Raw genomic sequence first — 21369 nt, 5'->3', positions numbered from 1 at the left:
GGTTTGATATCACATCTCACTTCCCCAATCATTTGTCCCAGGGGATTCAATCGCCATTTGCCCAATTTGCAATGTAACTTGCTTAATACTGGTTTGTGAAATTCAAGGCCTAGGCCTAAATGTATTTTTATTTTTTTGTGCATTAATTCACGAAAGACCTACCGCCATGCAGTACAGCAGACGTGCTATGTATTCATTTAATTTATAATAAGGCTACACGCAGAGGAGATGACGCCGCCTTGCGTCGATGACGCGCGTCAACGGGAGACATTCGGGCATCACAGCACGTATAGCCTCGGCCCTAACGCACCGAGAGCAACAATTGGTGCTCTGAGATCCGCGTCCTAACACACATCACACCTTGGGGAGAATGCGCTCCGATTTTTTTTTCTAGCAGACCACTGCAGCGGGACCAAAGCGCACGGGATGTGCGATTACATATGTGGATAGGATTCTTACAAGCGCATTAACATGTGCGAAGCGCACCGTGCCGCCACCGTTTGACTAACAGGTAGGTGTGTGGATGTGTTGGGCTGCTTAACGCTATCGTCAAGCTCTCTGTAGCCATCATTGGTGATGTATGTTGGCTGTAAATGGCCAAAGATTGGCGCATGGGGTGGATAGTTCCGTGTCATTGGTCCTTCCAAATAACACGGCCTTCAGGATGCTTTAAGACGCGTTGTGTTTGACAGCCGCTCACCCACCACGACGGAGCCTCCGTTTATTTCCCCGCAGCATACATCTAGCAGACCTTCCGCATTGCTATTGCTTATTTACATCCTTTAAAGCTCAGAAATTGATGGAAAAGTCGAGTCGCAGTGAGGCTTGGCGGTGTGTCTTATTACACTTGTTGGTCATAGCGCCCAGGCGCATCACCTTTTAGATAAGGTTAACGATTCATCATGATGCTCTTTAGGTTTCACCACTCCCCGTTTAGGATGTCGTGCTGTCGTTTTGTACAGTTGAACACCACGGTATCTCCGTATCTGCTGTGGATGTTCCACCGTCACCGTGGATGATGGTTGTCACAGAAGAACGAGTCCTCGGTCACCAGCCAACAGGATCAAACCCCCGGAGAGTTGAAGGGTGACGGTGGTTCATCATCGACTGTTGTCCTTTATAGTGTCAGCCCATGTGAGGATGATTCATGCCGTATGACTGTAGGGTACTTTTGAAAATCATCCCCCGCCATATTCAATTATGATTGACACATGTACGTCCACGTATATCAAACATCAAACCGCAAGCCCCGAGCCGTGCTCGTTCAGGCCGTGTGGTGTTGATGTCCATGATTCAAGCGCGTTAACGTCATTCACGTGTTCAATATCCCGTTCACAAGCAGTAAAATAGACTATAGTTTAATTAAATAAAAACGTATAGTCTAACCATTAGGGTGTATGTATGTATGTATGTATGTATGTATATATATGTATATACTATATATATATATATATATATATATATGTATGTATGTATGTATGTATGTATATGTATATATATACATACATACATTATATATATATATATGTATGTATGTATGTATGTATGTATGTATATGTGTGTGTATATATATATACATACATTATATATATATATGTATGTATGTATGTATATATATATATATATATATATATATGTATATATATATATATATATGTATGTATGTATGTATATATATATATATATATGTATATATATATGTGTGTGTGTGTGTGTATATGGGTTCAGAATAATCATATGATCATATCATATGATATAACGACGGTCTATTTTGAATGTCAGAGAGTGAGGAAAAAGTGCGTTAGACCCCAAACACACCTTAATGCAACAAACCTCAGATGGATTGTTTTGATGGATTTGAAAACATGCAACATATTTCCATGTGTACGAAATCCCCTCTTGATTCTCATGATAATCCACTAGCTCGGCCACAGTAGTTAGCGAGAGGCATTACTCTAAATAGGGATCATGCCCGGGCTTGGGCAGCAGGCCGGGAGCAGCTAACTAGGGTTGGTCTCATCCTGCCATATGTCGGCCTGGTCGCGTCCACACCATCAGCCTCTCTCACCCCTCCCGGTCTCCACCGTCCTTACCAGTTTTTCCGGCTTAATGTGGCTTTAGCGTCTGCGCGGTAAATGTAGGACATGGCAGTTAGCTTGTGGTTTAAACCAGCGAAGCCACCACACTGTTGGGGTCCGTGGTGTTGGTCATCTGCGGTTGGTGTCACCTCTCTGTCTCCACGATGCGCTGGTCGTCCAGGAGGAGGGAGAGAAGGCGCCACCGACAGGATGAGGTGGGTGGGCATCAGGTGGGAACACTTTGGGACAGACAGGTAGTCCACCGCTATGCACTGTGGTGCATTGACCGTGTTGTTGTTGACATGCTGCAAGTTGTCTCAATGTTGGTTGGACGTGTTGTTAGCTGGCTGGGTGGTGGAAAGAAGGGTAGGACATGTTATTGGTAGGACATGTTATTGGAAGGACATTTGGAAGGACATTTTGCTAGGACATGTTGGTATTGCATGTTGTTGGAAGGTCATTTTGGTGGGGCATTTGCAGGAGATTTATGAAGCCGTCCGGATATTGTTGGTCGGAAATGTTGTAGCTGGCAATATATATGAATTAATTATTCAGGACAATAGTGCTGAACCTATGGACATCCAGGTTAATGCTTAACATGCTTGTTTTTGTTTTTTTCCCTCCAGAGTTTTGAGGAGATTGAAATGATTCCAAAGTCAGGAAAGTCTCCAGCAGAATCCAGGAAAGCGGTCGGCATCCATGAGTTTGCCGCCCTGGCCCGGTCGTCTCTGAACGGTAACTCACCTGACCTCCAGATCATCAGATCAGATCATATCATGTGTATCCTATATCCTCACGTTCTGCTGCTCCTACCAGGCATCTCTCAGGCCATGAGGGACCATGTGACCAAGCCCACATCGCTGGCCCAGGGCCGGGTCGCCCACCTCATAGAGTGGAAGGGCTGGCCCAGACCCTCGGACCCTCCCCCCTCCACCCTGTCCCACTTCAGCTCCTACTGCCACCTGAGCGAGGGGGAGAAGGAAGCTCGCTTTGCTGCAGGTACGCAGTCTGTATCACACACCGTGTGCGTGTGGCTCTCGGCACCTTTTTAGTAGTTGTGATGATTTTGGGGGCTCTTTTGGTCCGGGAGCCGTACCTAATTGTGTGTGTGTGTGTGTGTGTGTGTGTGTGTGTGTGTCATCATTGTGTGTGCTTTGAGCTTTCTCTCGCAGCAACATCTGCTGCTCTTGACTCTTGACCCCCCCTAAAGTGTGATTCCCCGTGTCCGTCAGCCAGCTCCTCCCGTCCTTCTGTCTCCCAGGCGATCTGTGTCTCCTAAGCCTATTAGGAACAATTTCCCCCCTTCCTGTTTATGTTTTGGTGTTGACTCGTTCCATCTGGCCCACGGTGACTCTCGGTTAAGCTTCAGCGGGGCAGGTTGAGAATAGACCTCCGGCGACTAACACCCCCCCCCCCCCCCCCCACGCATGGCTCGCTGCACAGGTGTAGCGGAGCAGTTCGCCATCGCCGAGGCCAAGCTGCGGGCCTGGGCGTCCGTGGACGACGACGAGGAAGAAGAGGACTTCAACGACGAGGACACCCAGTACAACGAACCGGACCAGCCGCCGTTCCCCAGCCAGGACAACTCGGGTATGTGTTTCATTTGATTTCATCATCATCATCATCATCATCATCATCATCATCATCATCATCATCTGTGTGTGTGTGTGTGTGTGTGTGTGTGTGTGTGTGTGTGTGTGTGTGTGTGTGTGTGTGTGTGTGTGTGTGTGTGTGTGTGTGTGTGTGTGTGTGTGTGTGTGTGTGTGTGTGTGTGTGTGTGTGTGTCTCTCATCCATTTCTCTCTCTCCATTCATCCCTCCCCTCTCCAGGGCCTCTGACCGTTTGCTCCTCCCTCAGACTTCGCCACGTCCGGTCTTGATTCCGGAGTCCCACGCCAGGCTGTGATTGACAGCGGCGAAGCCCCGCCCCCTGAAAGCTCCGCAGGGGCGCCGCCGGCCGCCCCCGGTGACCCGCGCTCGGCCCTGACCCTCTCCCCTGCTCTGCCCGGCGACAGCGCCGCTGAGTCCCTGGGTGAGGAGGGGGAGGAGGGGGAGGAGGAGGAGGAGGAGGAGGAGAAGGAGTTGCACGGCGGTCCTGTGGAGCAGGAGGTGGCCCTTCAGCACGGCAACGCCTACCTGGCCCACAAGGAGCAGTGGCCTCGCAGGAGCAGCAGGTTCGACTCCTGCTACTCCACCTCCCACTCGGAGTCCCCCGGAGAGGAGGAGGAGGACGACGACGACGACGAAGAGGAGGAAGATGGAGGGGTGTTCCACGAGGTGAGGGCGTGGCGCTGCCACCCCAAAGCGTTCTTCTCCGACCGCGCCTCCTCGGGCGTGGCGTCCTTTGACGAGGAGCAGGAGGAGGAGGAGGTGGTGGAGGAGGTGGCGGAGATGGAGAGAAAGTGGAAGGAGAAGGAGCATTTGATGTGATGTCATTGGTCCCTTAATCGTCGTATAAGCTATTTTGCTGTTTACCTGTAAAAAAAAAAATAATTAAAGAGAGGCTCCATCCCGTTGGGCCACTGTATCTTCCCCTCCCTCTAAAGGCTGAGTTATGGTTCCACGTCGACGCAGCGCAAAGGCGTTTACGGACCCCTTACGTCCTAGCGGACTCTCCTTGCATCCACCGCAAAGGGCCTGACATGAGCCTCCCAAAAATCGTAACCTTGCGTCGAGGTCGACGCAGCAGCAAGGGCCGTGATTGGTCCGCTCACTAAAAGCCGACGCAGAACCAAAACAGGTTCTCGACTGCGTGGAAGCGTATGCGTGGTCATTGCGTTGCGTCGACGTGGAACCATAACTGAGCCTTAACCCTCTGCCATGCCCCACTGATCTTAAATCGTCCCTAACCTCCCCCCCCCCCCCCCCCCCACCCCTTTGATGGGTCATTGGTCATTGGGTCTCTCACCCCCTTAGTTGATTGCACCATGTATATATATATATGTATATATATATATTTATATATATGTATGTATGTATATGTGTGTGTGTGTGTATGTATATGTTGGTGAGTGGAACCAGGATGTAAAACTGTCATTCATACTCTGGGTTTTGTACATTTTTGTGAAGAGTTTGTGTGTTGCTATTGCATTGTTTTTTTATGGAACTTTTGTAGTGTGCAGGGGTTACACACGATGCGTACGTATTGCTATGTGAAATGAAAAATAATCTTATATGAAAAAATAAAAAATAAAGTCATTATACATGAAGGATGGAGGTGTTTTTCCTTCTTTATTTGCTCCCCCTAGAAAAATTGTCTGACTATTTGATGTATTTTTTATACTCCTGCCAAACGTCTCTGCCCCTGAGCTTGGGTAGTTACCGGGATTAAGCGGTTCAATCAGGCTCCTCTTTGTACCGCTATTGGCTGCAGCCGTTTCCATATCGATTCACGAGGTCTGCATCATCTCAGGCATTCATGAGAGCAATCCAGATCCTTTTCCTTGCAGCGTCATGGTTTGTTTCTTCAGCGATGTATAGTATATATACATGTACATGTACTGTATGGGGTTAGGGTTAACCCTTAACATAACCCTATGTATATATACTTGGTTAGGGTTACCCCTGTGAAAACCCTTGTGACCCTTGTGTCTTTTAAAAATCCCAGTATATGTGTAGAGGATATGTATATATACTGGGTTAGGGTTAACCCTAACCCAGTATATATTCATATCCTGTACACATATACTGGGGTTTCTAAATTTCACAATTCATACGAATGAAAAGGTCAGGGATCACCCAATAAGATAAATTATTCTATTCTAATTATGGAAATACTAGAAATGAAAAAGGGGCACAGGGAGTGAGCTATTCATTTGAAATGGCAAAAACTGACTGCCACTAATTGCAGCCCATTTCGCAATCATATAATCAACAAAACAATAACAATACATATCTATGAAGTAAAACATATGGAGTGGAATCAGAAATGTGTGAATCCATATGGTTGGTCGCCATGCATATCAACCTGGGTACTCACTTATGCAGGGAGCATAGTCTACACTGTAGAGGGGGCTCAGCTAAATCTATTGAACTGTGTGTGCTGATGGTGCGCCTTGTTTTGACTTGTTTATATAGGGTACATTACCCTCAGGGCTATAACTCCAGGGTGGATCCCACCTGCCTATGCATGCGAATGATGTAGCGTCCTGTCCTTGGACGATCTGAATGCTAATGTTCCCCTGACTCTACCCATACCCACACGTTATACCAATCACCCCCAGGCTAGTGTAGCGATAGCAAGAAGTAGGTAGCACCTATAGTCACACACACTCCATTTCACACCCAGGGGAAATGTAGGATTTCCAATTATACAAACCAATGTTTCTTTGGAAGAGGGATGAAACTAGATCACCTCTTTTTTCTATTTTGTCGCTTATCTGACACTTTCATCCAAAGTGCCTTACAGTCATTTCTGATGAATTGTATTAAGAATCAGATTGAGATTAGGGCCTCTTGGTCGAGGATGTCTACAGGTAGGTGGTGGACATTAGGGTATTAAAGGGTTAGGGTATTAAGGGTTATTTAGGGCATTAAACCCATGAATGGTCCAGGAAGACAAGACCCGAGGGAATCTAATCTATCCATGATGACCTCCGACCAGGAAGAGACGCACCATTTCAATCCTGAAGTTGAACAACAAATGGCTCAGTAGCGACCAGCGACCCTGGGAGAGCACTGTGGCGTCATGACAACAGAGGGCAGTGGGGACGGTGGCCTCGTGATGACAGAGTATTAAAGAGGTGAGAGCAGAGACTCATACTCATCACTAGAAACTAAGCGCCTGCCGTACCTGCTCATTCCTCTCCTGTCAGTGGATCCAAGACCTGGGATACAGAGAGTGCTGAGAAGTGGCATCAATCTGGTCCACTTTGAAAGGAGAAGGGTCCAGATGGGCCTTGCAGTGTGTGACGCAAAGCCATCTTTTTTGTTAACTGTGCCACCGAAGGTTTGTCTATTAATGGGAAACACTGGGGAAGGACAGCCCCATTAGAAAGCAAAATGGAAAAGATTTGTTAAAAAAGCCAGCCTGGTCTCTGGTGCTGCAGCTTGATATAACACCACAGCTAGAGAACTACAAAAGCAGCCAGAGAGATTGCTATGGTATTGTGCTACTGTACTCCTAATACACTTGTTAATTTATTTATTGAACTAAAGTTGGAGGGAAGGAGGCATGAATTATTCAGGAGCCATCCTGCAAACTCCTCTTCCCAGCGTCAGGGTGGAGGTCAAAGGGTGTAATTCTCCCTGCGGACCCCCACTTTACATACACCAAGTGTGAAACACATAGGAGACATGCACGTAGCCAGCTATGAGGTCACAGAGGTCCTAGGTAGGTCGGTAGGAGATGAAAATAAAATAAACAAAATCAGCGGTTTAGAACTTCTCAGAGGTGAGTAAATGCTTAATTCAGTCGGCCGTGTGTGTGACCTCTATACACAACCCCCCCCCAGCCCCCCCCCCCCCCCCGCCCCCCAACAAAACTGACCCCCCCCCCCCCCCCCTTGACCTACAGCAGAAGGCCTGTGTATCAAATGTCAATCAATGAAATATGTTAAATGTCAAAGAACATAAACCAGTCGATTCAGCGTTATTCTCAAATATCTTAAATTTATTTCTTTACTGATGTAAAAAAAAAAAAATGTTGGTGTCCTCTGAAAAATAACAATGGCTGTTGATTTCAAATGCATAATTCCCCCCTGTATGTACAGTAAAATGTATGTCGATTTCCACCCAGGATGTTTCTATGTACAAAGCATATACAGGCCAGGGCCATATAAAGGGAGATACTATCCTTATTGCTGAACTAGAGGCGCTGCGAATGAGCTTATACACTTTCTACATTAAACTTATCTTATATGGCAAGCAATTGTTCACATTCAGTATGCATACAAAAGACAGCAATAGATTATTGCACAAATGTTAACATAGACTAAGGAGAAGCCTCGGTGGGTATGAGTCGGTGACATCACGTCAAATTCATCAGTGACAGAGACAGTTTACGACTATTTCAGATCCTACAGAGTTTTCAACAAGAACTCAAACGCTCGCATACACACACACACACACACACACACACACACACACACACACACACACACACACACACACACACACACACACACACACACACACACACACACACACACACACTGCTCTAAAACAGGTTTAAGACTTGTACTTTGGGTATCACTGTGCTTTGGCCCGTGTTTGTCGTTACGTGCGATGTGTTCAAGAAACGCTACGATTGGTCGTTTTGGGATGGTAATATTTACAAACCAAAAGTTCTGTTTCTGTGTATCGGGGTGTTGTATAAATTGTTTTGTTTGCGTATATATGTGTGGGCTTTTCTACACAACAGTCAGTTAAATATATATTTCTTCCAATCCGAGCTTAACTGCCGTCCCTTCATCATGCTAGAAATAAGTTAAATACGGTCAAGTCACATAATAGATAACATAGAGGCATTTCATTACATTCAAATTAGGCTGTTTGTGTAAATGTTTAGAAAACCTCAACAAGACAAACGATAAACACTTCTGTCCTTATCAAATCAGATCCTACGAGGCCAAAGAGGGCTCTGTGTGCGGTATGCTCTATTCATGGTACTTACAATGTGCTTGGAGTCACTTAGTGATAACACTTAGCTTGGCAACCAGGTAGGCGCACACCTTTCAAAGTGTGGTTAGGTAGTCGGTTTAGGTGTGAAAATTGTGCGTTCGAGAAGACACGTCACCTTGTTCCATCTTCTACTAAATTTAGTTTTTTGTCCTTTTATTTTTGTTCGGTGAATCCTCTTTCTGACGTGTCGGGGGTCATTTCTCTCCTAGGTCCGTCTGCAGGGAGAGGACTCTACTTTGGCATGGAGAGGGCGAGGCAAATGAGGGGATTAGAATCCGGACCCAATTCAATCATGGACCAAGTTCCATAATTCATTCATACGCACACTCACACACACACACACACACACACACACACACACACACACACACACACACACTATTTAATTAAAATCCTATTGACGCTTTCACAATATCAAACCATATAAATTTGTGACATGTACTTGCTTTCTACTTTCTCTCCTATTTCTTCCTTGCTCACGCACGCACGCACCCACACACACACACACACACGCACACACACACACACGCACACACACACACACACACACACACACACACACACACACACACACACACACACACACAGCCCTACTAAATGCAATATTACAGAAATAGATTATCTAGGCTGGACTTGGAGGTGACCTCTACGACCTTAGACACCACGGTGTGGAACCCCTGAACTGTCCACTCCCTCCAGGTATCACTCGGTCTGATCTGCAGCTGGGGGGGAGGAGGCGGAGGGGGAGGAGTCATGACCGTCAGACTCTGACGAAATCTCAACCCGGTCCATGTTTGGGGGAGGGGAGGGGCTTAGCTCATCGGTCGGTGTCTCTAACTGGTCGGGCTCCGGAGTCTCACTCGGCGGCTCATAGTCACAGCCCAGCTCCGACTCCTCGGTGTGGGAGGGGCTGCACTCGAAGGTGAACTCCGATTGGTCCTCGGTGAAGGAGGGGCTCTCCTGGAGCACCAGCTCTGACGGGGGGCTGGTGACGTCGCCCAGGCTGCTCTCAAACTGAATATTCGATTGGTCGGAGAAGTCGACCGGGATCTCCTCGTACGGGAGATCCAATTGGTCCTCGGCTTCGGGGGGTGTTGGTTCCCGTGGCAACGAGTGGCCTCTGTGGCGGACCCACAGCTTGTGGAGATCTGTTATATCAGAAACATTTGTGCTGTTGCCGCTGTCACGGAAACTGGCCAATGGGGGGCGCACTTTCACTCCGGTCACCGTCACAGATCCCTCTATGGCCTTACGCAGCTAGAGTCAGAACAGAGAGAGACAGAGAGAGAGAGAGAGAGAGAGAGAGAGAGAGAGAGAGAGAGACAGAAGAGATAGTGAGATATGGAAAAGAACATGAGCGTAACAGGTGAGCACAAATTACCTTTTTGCGCGAGGAATGCATACACAAAGCGTTTTTTACCGGCCCTCGAATGTCCCGGGTCCCTACCGCCAACAGCATAATGAGCGTCTAGCATTCCGATAAACAGACTGCCTTCTATTAATAAGAATACAAGCTCAGAGAAAACACACTCAGGCTACTTATGTTAATGGGAAGCAACAGCCAAGATGAGCCACGCCTGCTCATGCCGATAGGAATACAAGGTCAACACGGTGTGGACCACTTTCCAAGTGATAAAACAAAAGGAGGATTGTGTTTGCGTCCGTTGTGCACAAACCTCTTTAAGGGAGACCACTCCGACCAGACGGCCGATGCTGGTGACGTACGCGTGATCCAGGCCCAGCAGAGAGAAGATGGTGTGAGTCTACCAGGGAGAGAGAGAGAGACGTAGTGAGAGAAAGACAAGACAGATAGAGAGACAGAGAAAGTCAGACACCGAGAGAGAAGATGGTGTGGGTCCACCAGGGAGAGAGAGAGAAAGAGAGACGTATACAGACAGACACACACAGAGAGATACAGACAGAGACTGAGCGTAAGAGAGAGACAGACAGATAGACGGACAGACAAAGAGATATACAGACAGAGAAAGAGAGATACAGAGAGACAGACAGAGACAGAGAGACAGACAGAAACAGAGAGGTACAGAGAGAGACAGATAGAGAGAGAAAGAGATACAGACAGAGAAATACAGAGAGAGAGTGAGCGAGAGATTTACAGACAAAAACAGAGAAAAGGAGGGAATGGAGTCATGATGGTGATTATATATAGCACACATATATTTATAAAATACACCCGGAGGGATTTATTGAAACTCATCAGACATTCTGACTGCACACCCCAACCACCCTCGGTACATTGCTAGATTGCTTTGCATCAGAGGACTCCCTCTCTAGGTTTGCACCAGGCCATTGCATATTGATTGCAATCCGGTTCCCCGATGGCATGCTGGAGTGTCGGTGTGTCTGATCTGTCCTCCGCTTATAGAAACAGAAGTGGAGGGGTGTTCACAGGGTGCTCTGCCTGAGAATGAACACAACTTGAAGGCATTTCAAGGCGGGGTTGTGCCGTTCGCTTCTCCTTCGAGCTCTTTGATCGTGAGGTCAGATGGCGCCTGATGCAGACACAAGTCATCATTGTCTCGAGGATTCATGAAGACCCGCCGCCGAACCACCCAGGCCTAACCCCGCTGTCTGTCTACTGCCTATCATGGGCGGGCCGGCCATCTGGGAGTTCTGGAGAACAACAAAACGGCTGGCGGTTCCAGCCTGGCCTGTTCGGCAGCAATTTGTGTTGGACTGAATTGATGAATTCATTAGTTAATACCAAGAGAAATTAGTGTGTGTGTGTGTGTGTGTGTGTGTGTGTTGGGTTATTGTACATATACGTGTGAGCATGTGTATGTGTGTGCGCGTGCGTGCATGTGTGTGTGTGCGTGTGTGTGTGTGTTGGTGCATGCATTTGTGCGTGGGTGCATATATGTGCAGACTTTGACAACCTGACTGCCCCACAGGCCCGTTTTTCAGTCCCAGTCTGTCTTTGGTCTATATACGGGGACAGATGTCCCCCGAAGTGTGTGTGTGTGTGTGTTGGGGGGTGAGGGAGGGGGGAGGCGGGAGGGGGGAGTGGTTGGGAGAAGCTCCACCTTATGCAAGGATGTCCTCTCCACCAGCTGGAAGGGGGCGGGGTCTATCTTGCAGTTCTTGAAGTCCACGGGATCGTCCAGCTGCTGCTCCTCCCACTCTGAGATCTGTGGGCGGGGCATGCAGAGATGTCATTCAGCCAGTAGCGAGAGCAACAGGTTACAGAATAGAATATAAAATACACAAAAATACATATATGCAATATACAGTATATGAACATATAAAAATATATACGAAAAAAACTGAAAGGTAATGTTGTTATCGCAGTTTTTTATTATGTATTCCGGGAGTCATTTCTTGAATTTGGGGAGTGCTGTGGATGAGAGGGTGAATGCGCTCACCTCCGTGGTGCTCATGTCATCGTCCACCTCGGTGGCGTCCTGGGGGTGAGGGAAACGCGTGGTGAAGACACAGCTCAACACACTGGTGTACAACAGAGTGAGTTAACCCGGGAAGCTGCTTAAAAATAAGTCGTCCCACAATCCCTCCGGACAAACGTTTCGGTAATCTCAAAGAATTGATCACAATCTGCCTTAATTGCTCCCCCAAAAAAGCTCATCATTCACAAGATAAGGAGTTGAATGTGAAGCACCCAAATGAATATGACAGTTCCCACAGACCGAGCAGTCCCATTAAACATGAAAGCCTTTCCTCTTTAACTCTAAATTGACCCGATTCCCCCTCCAATACCTTCCCTATTCTCTCATTCTCTCTCTCTCTCTCTCTCTCTCTCTCTCTCTCTCTCTCTCCCTTCTCTCTCTCCTCTCTCTCTCTCTCTCTCTCTCTCTCTCTCTCTCTCTCTCCCTTCTCTCAATCTCCCTCTCGCTCACTAGCACTTGCACGCCGCCACTAAGAAGACTTTTGGTCCAGCACACACTACTCTTCTACGCGCTTGTTGCAAGGCAACGGTTACCAGGGCAACAGTCTCCAGAGGGCGGGGGCGGGGGGGGGGGGGGGGGGGGGCGGTGTGGACCATCTTACCGCCATGGAGATCCTCACTCGTTTGAGCTTGGGCTTCCTGCCGGTGGGCGGAGTCGGCCCGGCCAATCCCTCCAAGTGGTCAGGGTCGGGGGGGGACACAAGGACACACAACACACAGAGTAAGCACACGACGCACAGAGTTAGCGTACGAGATCCACAGTTTGTAGCGATGCGTAGTTGGACCTTTGTGCGTGCGCCGGGGCCCGAGCGCACCCGGGACACACAATGTACTGCGGCAGCGAGGTTGTAATTAGTGGGAAAGGAGCTGGATGGATGGAGAAGGTGCCGAAGAGGAAAAGACAAAAGAGAAACTGTCTGACGGGCTGATTATGCAGCATTGACTCAACACCAGAGTGTGTTTTTTTTTTGTGAGAGAGAGAGCAAGAGAGACAGAGAGAGAGAGAGAGAGAGAGAGAGAGAGAATGACTCATCAAAGTGACGATGGATAACAGGCAGTTGAGTCGTTTTGCTCCTGTTCTGGAAAATATAAAATGGTGTCTCCCCTGAAATCAGCGCTAAAGCCCTGTAAAACCTATTTTGTTGATCCTAATATTAATATAATTTCTTACATCAATATCATCTGTAAAATATTTGGGCCCAGAGTTTGAAGGTACTCCGTGTTGGAGAAACTCAGAAACTCAGAAACTCAGATCGACCCTTTTGGCCTTAAGTGAACTGCAGCCCGCTGGAGACCACACACTGAGAGCACTCCAGCGCTCTTAATGTGAAATGTAAATTGGGCCTATTTCTCGGCAGCTGAATACATAATTATACAAACTGCCGTTCAGCTAGCTCTTCTTTAGGGCACTCGGTTGCAAGCGTGGACTTCCCCTCCTTCCTTGTTCCGGTAACAGCTCTCCCGGTTTGAATAAAACAAATACCAGCCCACAGGCTGTTCTAGGCAACGGAGAGAGTCGGGGAGGTCTGATTGCTTATGTTAAATTGCAACCTGTTCATATATTGGCTATTTAAATGGATTTATGGATAAAAAATCCTGCATGCAGATATTTTTGTGTTCAAACATATTCATGGATAAACCCATCGAAAAGAATCTGAGATAGCGAGAACGAGAAAGAGAATATAATATATATATTCTCTGTCTGGTTTTCTACTGGGCTCCTTAGAATATAAATTCACACATTAATCAGAAGATAAAAAAGTTCTCCTCTGAAAGCTAAGCAACTTTCTGCCTGTTTTAGGGTTTAGTCAAAAGCTTAGTCAAAAGCTAAGTTAGTAACAAAAGGCAGCAGTGAGTGAATGCAGAGAACAGCGAGACCACGTTTCGCTTTGCCGCCTTCACATAGTTATGTCTTCTGTGAGTCCACCCAGATCTTAGTGGACAGTGCATTACACACTCCAGTGCCTCCTGCCTTTCTGTTAAGCTCACCTCGAGAGACTCCTTCTCATGGTCAGTGCAGGAGATGGTCTGGGAGCCTAACACATACAGAAACACAACAGAAACACAACCTTGTTACGTGCTCTTCAGTCTTGAAGCATTGCATTTCTACTGTTCGTTCATCTTCATTTATATTGGTTCTGCCCAACTTGTATCGTAAAGTGTCTGAACTCTAAAGGTGCCATACTGTTAGCCTCATAGCATAATTGCCTAAGTCATATTTTGGCCACATTGTGATATCTTACCTAGCTACTCTCCTAACACTGCTGATTTACTGTGCCTCATTGGATATATCCTAAGCCAATCAGATTGCTTTTTACATTCCATAATCACTATCTGCTTAAGTGATCTATTTGACTTAAGCATTTTTGACGCTAAATAAAAGGTGTATCTTAAATATTACTTGGGCAATTATGCTATGAGACTAACGATATGCTATGGTGTAAACTATTATTATCATTAAATATGTTGTGGCCGCTTTCTCGTCAAGGGCAAAACAAAAACAATCTTTGTAGTCACCGTGTTTGTCTCCTCTGCGTCCATGCGTCTGTGTCAATGCATGGGTGCGTGTGATTGATTGTGTGCGTGTGTTGACATGTGCGTACGTACTATTGGGTGTCTCTGTTTCGCTGATGGCTGACACAGCCTTCATGGCCGACTTCAGGGGCAGCTGAGCGCTGGTCACCGCTGGGCTGAAGGAGGAGGACTCCTCTGTGGAGATCTACACGCAAAAGAGATTAACAGAGCAGGCCAGACCCCAGCGGCACACGCATGCATAGACACGCATGCACGTATGTACACACACACACACACACACACGCACACGCGCACACACACGCGCGCGCGCACACGCATGTACACACGCAAGCACGCACAGATGCAAGCACGCACACACAGACACACACATGCACGCACGCACGCAAGCACGCACACGCACCCACACACACACGTATATAAACACACACACACACACACACACACACACACACACACACACACACACACACACATGCCAACCGATAAAATGAAAAAAGTACGACAAACACTTGCACATGCACATACACGATGGCACAGGTAAAGGCACAGACGACAGAGAGACAGAGGACAGATGTGTCAACGTCAACGTCAACAAGGACAAAAACAAAAACAAACAATTTGACAAAAAAGACCAAATCACACCGTGAGAGCCCACTCACCATGACGCCTTTCCAGAACCCCCTCTGTGCCGTTACCTACTGCGGCCGCATGCTTGGCGCTGCGCATGCCCGGTCGATGGCCACCGGTAGCAGCCAATCCCGACTCCCCTGCCAGCCCCCGTTCCCCCCCCCAACGCGGCCCACCCTCCCCTCCCGCCCCACCCCGCCCGTAGGACCCCTACACCTCTCACACCTGTTGGGCTCTCACCAGGAAGCGGACCCCCTGGCAGGTGCTTGCGTCGGTGGGCGCGATGAGCGTGCCGCTGCTGCTGCTGGTGATGGCGGCGGTGGTGGTGGTGGTGGTGCTGGTGGTGGCGGGGGCGGCGGCGGCGGCAGCGGCGGCGGCGGCGGCGGCGGCGGCGGCCACGTTGGAGATGCGGCCGTGGGGGTCGATGCACGGGGAGCTGGGGCTGCTGTCGGAGCCCAGGCTGGACAGGTGGTGGTGGTGGTGGTGGTGCTGCTGCTGCTGGGTGCCGTTGTCCTGGGCCAGCTGGCTGAGGTGGTCCAGGCGGCGCTGGCGGCCCAGCTGGATGGAGAGCAGCGACTGGAGCTGGATGCGCTCGATGGAGCCCAGCAGGATCATGGACTCTGGAGGAGGAGGAGAAGGAGGAGGAGGAGGAGGAGGAGGAGGAGGAGGAGGAGGTGGAGGAGGAGGAGGAGGTGGAGGAGGAGGAGGAGGAGGAGGTGGAGGAGGAGGAGGCGGTGATGGAAGAGGAGGCGGAGATGGATGAGAAGGAGGAATAGGAGGAGAAGGAGGCGGCGATGGAGGAGGTGGAGGTGGAGGAGGAAGAGGAGACGGTGATGGAGGAGGAGAAGGAAGAGGAGGAGGAGGAGGAGGAGGAGGAAGAGGAGGCAGTGATGGAGGAGGAGAAGGAAGAGGAGGAGGAGGAGGAAGGGGTGGAGGAGGACGAAGAGGAGTAGGAGAAGCTTTTAACCTTTTGATGGTAGCCATCAACCTTTTGATGGCTACTTTTCGTAGCCATCTTAGCTACGTAGAGGAAGAGGCGGCGCCAGGCTGAGCCAACGTCAGCACATTTTTCACATAGCCTGCATTAATGGAGTTATTTTGTAGCTTTTATAGCTTGTATACCTTTTCATAGCTACTATGCGTAAAGAGTTCACCGTTCAAAGCGGGATGTTAATTGCGGGGGAGGAGTCACGGCGGCAGTCGCGATCGTAATTTCCGGTGAGTGCACCACATAGTATTTGGTTTGGAACGACACTGACATTTGAAAATCAGCGCACATAGTCAGTGCGGCTAGTGCACTACGTTTAAGTGTACTCATGGAAGTATGGCTATTGGAACACAGCAGTAGCGGTGTTACCTTGCGACTCCACCAGCGCCAGCGTCTTGAGCTGGCTGGTCTGCAGCACCTCCTGCAGCCCCCGGTAGGAGGAGGAGAGGGTGATGTAGCGCACCTCCCGCACCATGATGTCCTCCACCCGGATGTTGTACTTCCTGTGTCCGCCGCATCGCAGGGAAGGGAGGGAGGGAGGGAGGGAGGGAGGAAGGTAAGGAGGGAGTGATAACAGGACACAGTGTGAAGGAGGAGAAAAGAGGGGAGAGGAAGATTAGAGGATAAGTGGATAGAGGGATGAAACAGGTGCGGGGGGAGGGTGGAGCAGGAGAGCCGAACGGCGGAGAGGTGGGGTGAGGAAGTGGAGGTGGTGGGGGGTGGTGGTGATGGGGGTGATGGGGGTGTTGATAGTGGGGGGGGGGGGGGGGCACAAGAGCATGGAGGGTAATGAACAAATCCGGGAAGGAAGGATTGCTAAGATAATAAAAACAGGCAAGCAAAGGGGGGAGGGCAGGGGAGGGGGGGAGGGGGGGAGTGCAGATAGATGGAAAGCACACGTCCGTGCGTGAAGGGGGAAACGGAAACACACACACGAGCGAGGAGAACAGAGGCAAAGCAGAGCGGATAAGCAAAACAAACGTTGGAGTCATCCATCCGGTTATCCCGCCACAAGCAGTGTACATTCCAGCCATCCATCGTCCCGTTGACCTTTTGACCTACAAGGCATATCCATCCATCCAATCTGCTGTCTGCTCATCCATGTCGCTGGGCACACACTTAATCTCTCCCCCTCTCTCTCTCTCTCTCTCTCTCTCTCTCTCTCTCTCTCTCTCTCTCTCTCTCTCTCTCTCTCTCTCTCTCTCTCTCTCTCTCTCTCTCTCTCTCTCTCTCTCTCTCTCTCTCTCTCTCTCCCTCTCTCTCTGGCGCTTGGGGACACTCACTCGTGGTGTCCCATGCCCAGCTCGGGCAGGTAGGGCAGCTTCTTGATGCGTATGATGGAGTCGTAGAGGGAGGGCTGCAGGGACTGCGCCACGGCGTTGGCCAGGATCACCGCGATCATCACGGGCAGGATGTGGGAGATCTGGCCCGTCAGCTCGAACACGATGACCGCCGTGGAAACCGTGTGCGTGACCGCTCCGGAGAGGGCAGCGGCGCCTGTACACACGGAGACGTCATCACTTATGATCCCTGGGTCTCTAAGGGGGGGAGCGGCATGTGGCTCAGGAGGTAGAGAGGACTCTCTTGAACTCTTGAACTCTTGAACACAAGACCACGAGACTCTTGAACTCTTAACCCTAAGATCCAGCCCCCCCACACACACACACAATACTTTTGCACTACTACTGCACACTGTATGCCACTGCACTAGATACTGACTGGAAGACACTGGTGCCAAGCACAAAGTGTGCGAAGGCAACTTATTGTGATTCTAGTTGTTATATATATATATATATATATATATATACACACTGTACATATATTTTTAAATCTTTTTTTGCATTGTTAAGGAAAGCTTGGAACACAAAAATTTCATTGCCAGCTATAATGATGATGTTGTGCATTTGACTAATAAAAGAACTGAACTGCTCCCGACAAACTGGCTGTCACCTTGCATGGTTGACTCCGCCGTCGGTGTGTGAATGTGTGCATGAATGGATGAATGCTGGGCAATATTGTAAAGCGCTTTGAGTGGCCACGGGTTAGAAAAGCGCTACATAAACGCGGTCCATTATACCTGTAGACCAGGATATGTCACCATGTATGATCACTGAGTCGTTTCCATATATGAGACCAGGACATATCACCATGCATGATCACTGAGCCGTTGAAATCTGTAGACCAGGACCAGGACATATCACCATGTATGATCAGTGTGGTGTCTATATCTGTCCACGAGGGAATATCGTCATGATTACTGTGTTGCTTCTATCTGTCCTACGTTTTCCCATCTCCTTTTTGGTCTCATTGTCCATTGTTTTTCTCAGTCTCTCCCTGTTTCTGGATTGCTCCCCTTCTGACTTTCACACACACACACACACACACACACACACACACTAACCGCTACACTAAGCCCGGCCGTGTGTGTGTGTGTGTGTGTCTACGTCCATCCATAGAGTTGATTGTATGAATAAGACACCCCTAACCGTGTCAATTACTGAACGGCGACATTCAGCATACATTCTCGCAGCCCAAACACCCCCCCCCCCCACCCCCCCCCCCCCGTCATACTCTAACAGGATGTCTTTCAGCGTTAACGGTTCGTGACACCGTGTTCTGCTCACCGACGGGCGGGCGACAGAGGGGGTTTTTAGGTTTCACTTCAGCCCCAAAATGGAATGTTCGCATTAAGGAGAATCCATTTACACCCGCCACCTCCCATTATCAGGCATGAAATGACACCGGCTCACTCACTGTCGCTCCGCCAGCCGTGGAGAAGTGGAAAATTGCTCCATTCAAATCCTCCAAAATAGACCAAAATCGGGTCAACGTAGGAAATCACGAATGACCGAAAATAAACAAACATGTGTGAAGAACCACTCCGATCGGAGGGGGGGGGGGGGGGGGGGTGGAGGGCGGTGGAGTGTGCGAGTGACGAGGCGCTGCGACGTGCTGCTCACCCACTACGGCGTAGCCCCCCGGCACGATGGGGTACACCCGGCCGTCGGCGTGGATACCGTCGGGAAACATGGTGGCCATGACCTCGCCCACCAGTCTCCCGAACGCCGCGCCTGCCACACAAACAACGGTCATAGACGTGGGGAGGCTTTAGCGGTATTGCATTCATCAGAAAGTGACAGAAGCGATAACATAATCGGACGATACATTTTACAAGCCACAGTTGAACTGTATTTCTGTTGTTTACCGATAAGGAACACAGGCATGAAGGCCCCGCAGGGAACGGGCATCGTCGTGGCGACCGCCGACATCCAGAACTTCAATCGGTGATTGAAGAGAAGGTGAGAGAGAGAGCGAGCGAGAGCGAGAGCGAGAGAGAGAGAGAGAGAGAGAGAGAGAGGTTGGTTAGAGTGGACAGATCAGCCGACATCATGTGAGACTCATAATGCTTCTATCATGTGTTGTCCCACGCTGAGTAAACCCACAGTGTAAACGTATGGTTTACCTAACCCTGCCCCAGATGTTTACACCTCAAACACCTCTAACACCTCTAACACCTCCAACACCTCAAACGCAGGGCTCCCAATGGGCCTTCGGGGTGAGAGAGGGCGTGCGACACCAGAGCATGCTTCAGAGGGAGGGATATCATTTTCTGTGGCATGGTTTTAACGGCAAGAGGTGGGAGAGAGGGAAGGACTTAGAATAGAGGGAAATCCATTTACATCTTTCAGCTATTGCTTTGTCAAAATGCTCATTACTTTTTAGTGTTATTCATTTTCCTCGTCTTTATTGTGACAATCTCTCCCTCGCTGTTCTTTTCCTCACGTCATGTTCTTAATTCTCTCGCACTGGGGATCGTTAACTGGCAACTCATCGGAAATTTAAGGGAACGGAAGATGCGTCGCAACACAATTCATGCCTCTAAGCCTACAGTTTACAGAGATCCGGAGACCTCTTTGTGTGTTCCAGCCTGCCATTACTGTGGTGGCGACTCATATGGCGCGTTTCCACCGGCGGGTGTGGGTCGGGTCGGTTCGGTATGCAAAGGTGCGGAACGGTTCGCATTTCCACCTCCAAAAGTGGGCAGGGTCCGGACTGAGCCATGATGAGCCGTACTCATCTCACAGTACTCGTCCGTTGGGGTACTGAGACGTCTGAAAGGGTGCCAACAAGTTCGAGCTACACACACCGTCCGTTGATTGGTCGACGGAATCGTCGACTGAAGCTTAAAAAAACACGTGAACATTTTTGTTGGAGCAGAACTGCACTTCCTGAACGCGTAGACATGGTTGTCATTGGTAACGTCACACAGAAAGTAAAGATGAAAGTAGGAGAATGTAAAGCGGTTCTCAGGACAGCTTGCATTCAGACGTGTATCGCATAGGAGACGCCACCTCAGTTACGCCGACTTATTTAATCCCGGTAATTCCAACGGATACGTGTTCAGCCATACCTTCATGATGATGAAGAGGATGAGCGTGATGAAGACGTTGACATGGGGGTGCTTCCAGCCGTGGGAGTGGCCGATGTACTCAAACTCCTCGGCCACGCCGTGCCGGCACCAGGTGCGGTTGTCGAACAGCGCCACCAGAGACTCGTGCTGGGTCAGCTACAAGGAGGGGGGGGGGACAGAGACCCATTTAGAGCTGCTGTTCAGGGGTGTAGCGCAACGGTTTAGAGCTGCGTTCAACAAAATCGTCACGTTGGTTGAACAGAAGTCAATAGTTTTATGTCCACCTGTATGTGCAAACGTTCATTTGATAGGCTACAAATAAAATTTAATTAAATTTCAATTTCAATTCAATTCAATTGTATTTCTATAGCCCATATAGCCCATATAGCCATATATTTATGACAAAAAACACTGCGTTGTGATTGGACGTCAACACGCCGGTGCATCTTTAACATCCAATCAGAGTTAAGGGTGGAATTGTGTCGTCACACATGCGTCAGAGAGAGGTCATTCATAAAATGCTTTTGCTGACATGATTCACAAAATAAGACTAATATAAAATAAGAACAGCCCTCGACTCGCGGTTAAGAGTTATTCGTCTGACCTGTCCGGCCATGAATTGTCCGAACCCGGGGGGGAAGGTGAGGGTGGAGATGAGCAGGGTGACCAGCGCCGGGTACACCAGCCTCCTG

General features: G+C 49.1%; 2 protein-coding genes across 2 annotated transcripts in view; one reads left to right on the top strand and one right to left on the bottom strand.

Annotated features, from left to right (window-relative positions):
- The first annotated feature begins 336 nt into the window (after positions 1–336).
- Positions 337–4915, top strand: fam131aa (family with sequence similarity 131 member Aa). The gene is made up of 5 exons (XM_084480592.1): positions 337–511; positions 2705–2813; positions 2895–3077; positions 3522–3668; positions 3936–4915. Exons 2-5 carry the CDS (start codon positions 2723–2725, stop codon positions 4505–4507), a joined length of 993 nt encoding a protein of 330 aa, XP_084336718.1. The 5' UTR covers positions 337–511; positions 2705–2722; the 3' UTR covers positions 4508–4915.
- A 4485-nt stretch (positions 4916–9400) lies between these two features.
- The window catches only part of clcn2a (chloride channel, voltage-sensitive 2a), a gene marked incomplete at both ends in the record, with an annotated part of 38840 nt that continues 26871 nt past the window's right edge, over positions 9401–21369 (bottom strand). The window contains 15 exons of the mRNA XM_084481513.1: positions 9401–9955; positions 10375–10461; positions 11740–11844; positions 12079–12117; positions 12719–12787; positions 14106–14152; positions 14724–14835; positions 15504–15533; positions 15678–15898; positions 16636–16769; positions 17550–17763; positions 19227–19337; positions 19472–19541; positions 20678–20833; positions 21282–21369. The exon at positions 21282–21369 is cut by the window's right edge and continues 15 nt beyond it. Coding sequence (XP_084337639.1) covers positions 9401–9955; positions 10375–10461; positions 11740–11844; positions 12079–12117; positions 12719–12787; positions 14106–14152; positions 14724–14835; positions 15504–15533; positions 15678–15898; positions 16636–16769; positions 17550–17763; positions 19227–19337; positions 19472–19541; positions 20678–20833; positions 21282–21369 — 2038 coding nt within the window. The remainder of the gene's footprint in view (positions 9956–10374; positions 10462–11739; positions 11845–12078; positions 12118–12718; positions 12788–14105; positions 14153–14723; positions 14836–15503; positions 15534–15677; positions 15899–16635; positions 16770–17549; positions 17764–19226; positions 19338–19471; positions 19542–20677; positions 20834–21281) is intronic.

The sequence above is a fragment of the Micromesistius poutassou genome (assembly GCF_964030765.1).
Source record: "Micromesistius poutassou genome assembly, chromosome: 16".
Classification (NCBI taxonomy): Eukaryota; Metazoa; Chordata; class Actinopteri; order Gadiformes; family Gadidae; genus Micromesistius; species Micromesistius poutassou.
This window is presented reverse-complemented; position numbering and strand designations above follow the sequence as displayed.

Excerpts from the sequence above, each read along its gene's own strand:
- fam131aa (XM_084480592.1), top strand. The coding sequence starts at position 2,723 with ATGATTCCAAAGTCAGGAAAGTCTCCAGCAGAATCCAGGAAAGCGGTC. Across the intron at positions 2,814-2,894 it reads GGCCCGGTCGTCTCTGAACG|GCATCTCTCAGGCCATGAGG; the intron begins GTAACTCACCTG and ends TGCTCCTACCAG. Across the intron at positions 3,078-3,521 it reads GGAAGCTCGCTTTGCTGCAG|GTGTAGCGGAGCAGTTCGCC; the intron begins GTACGCAGTCTG and ends CTCGCTGCACAG.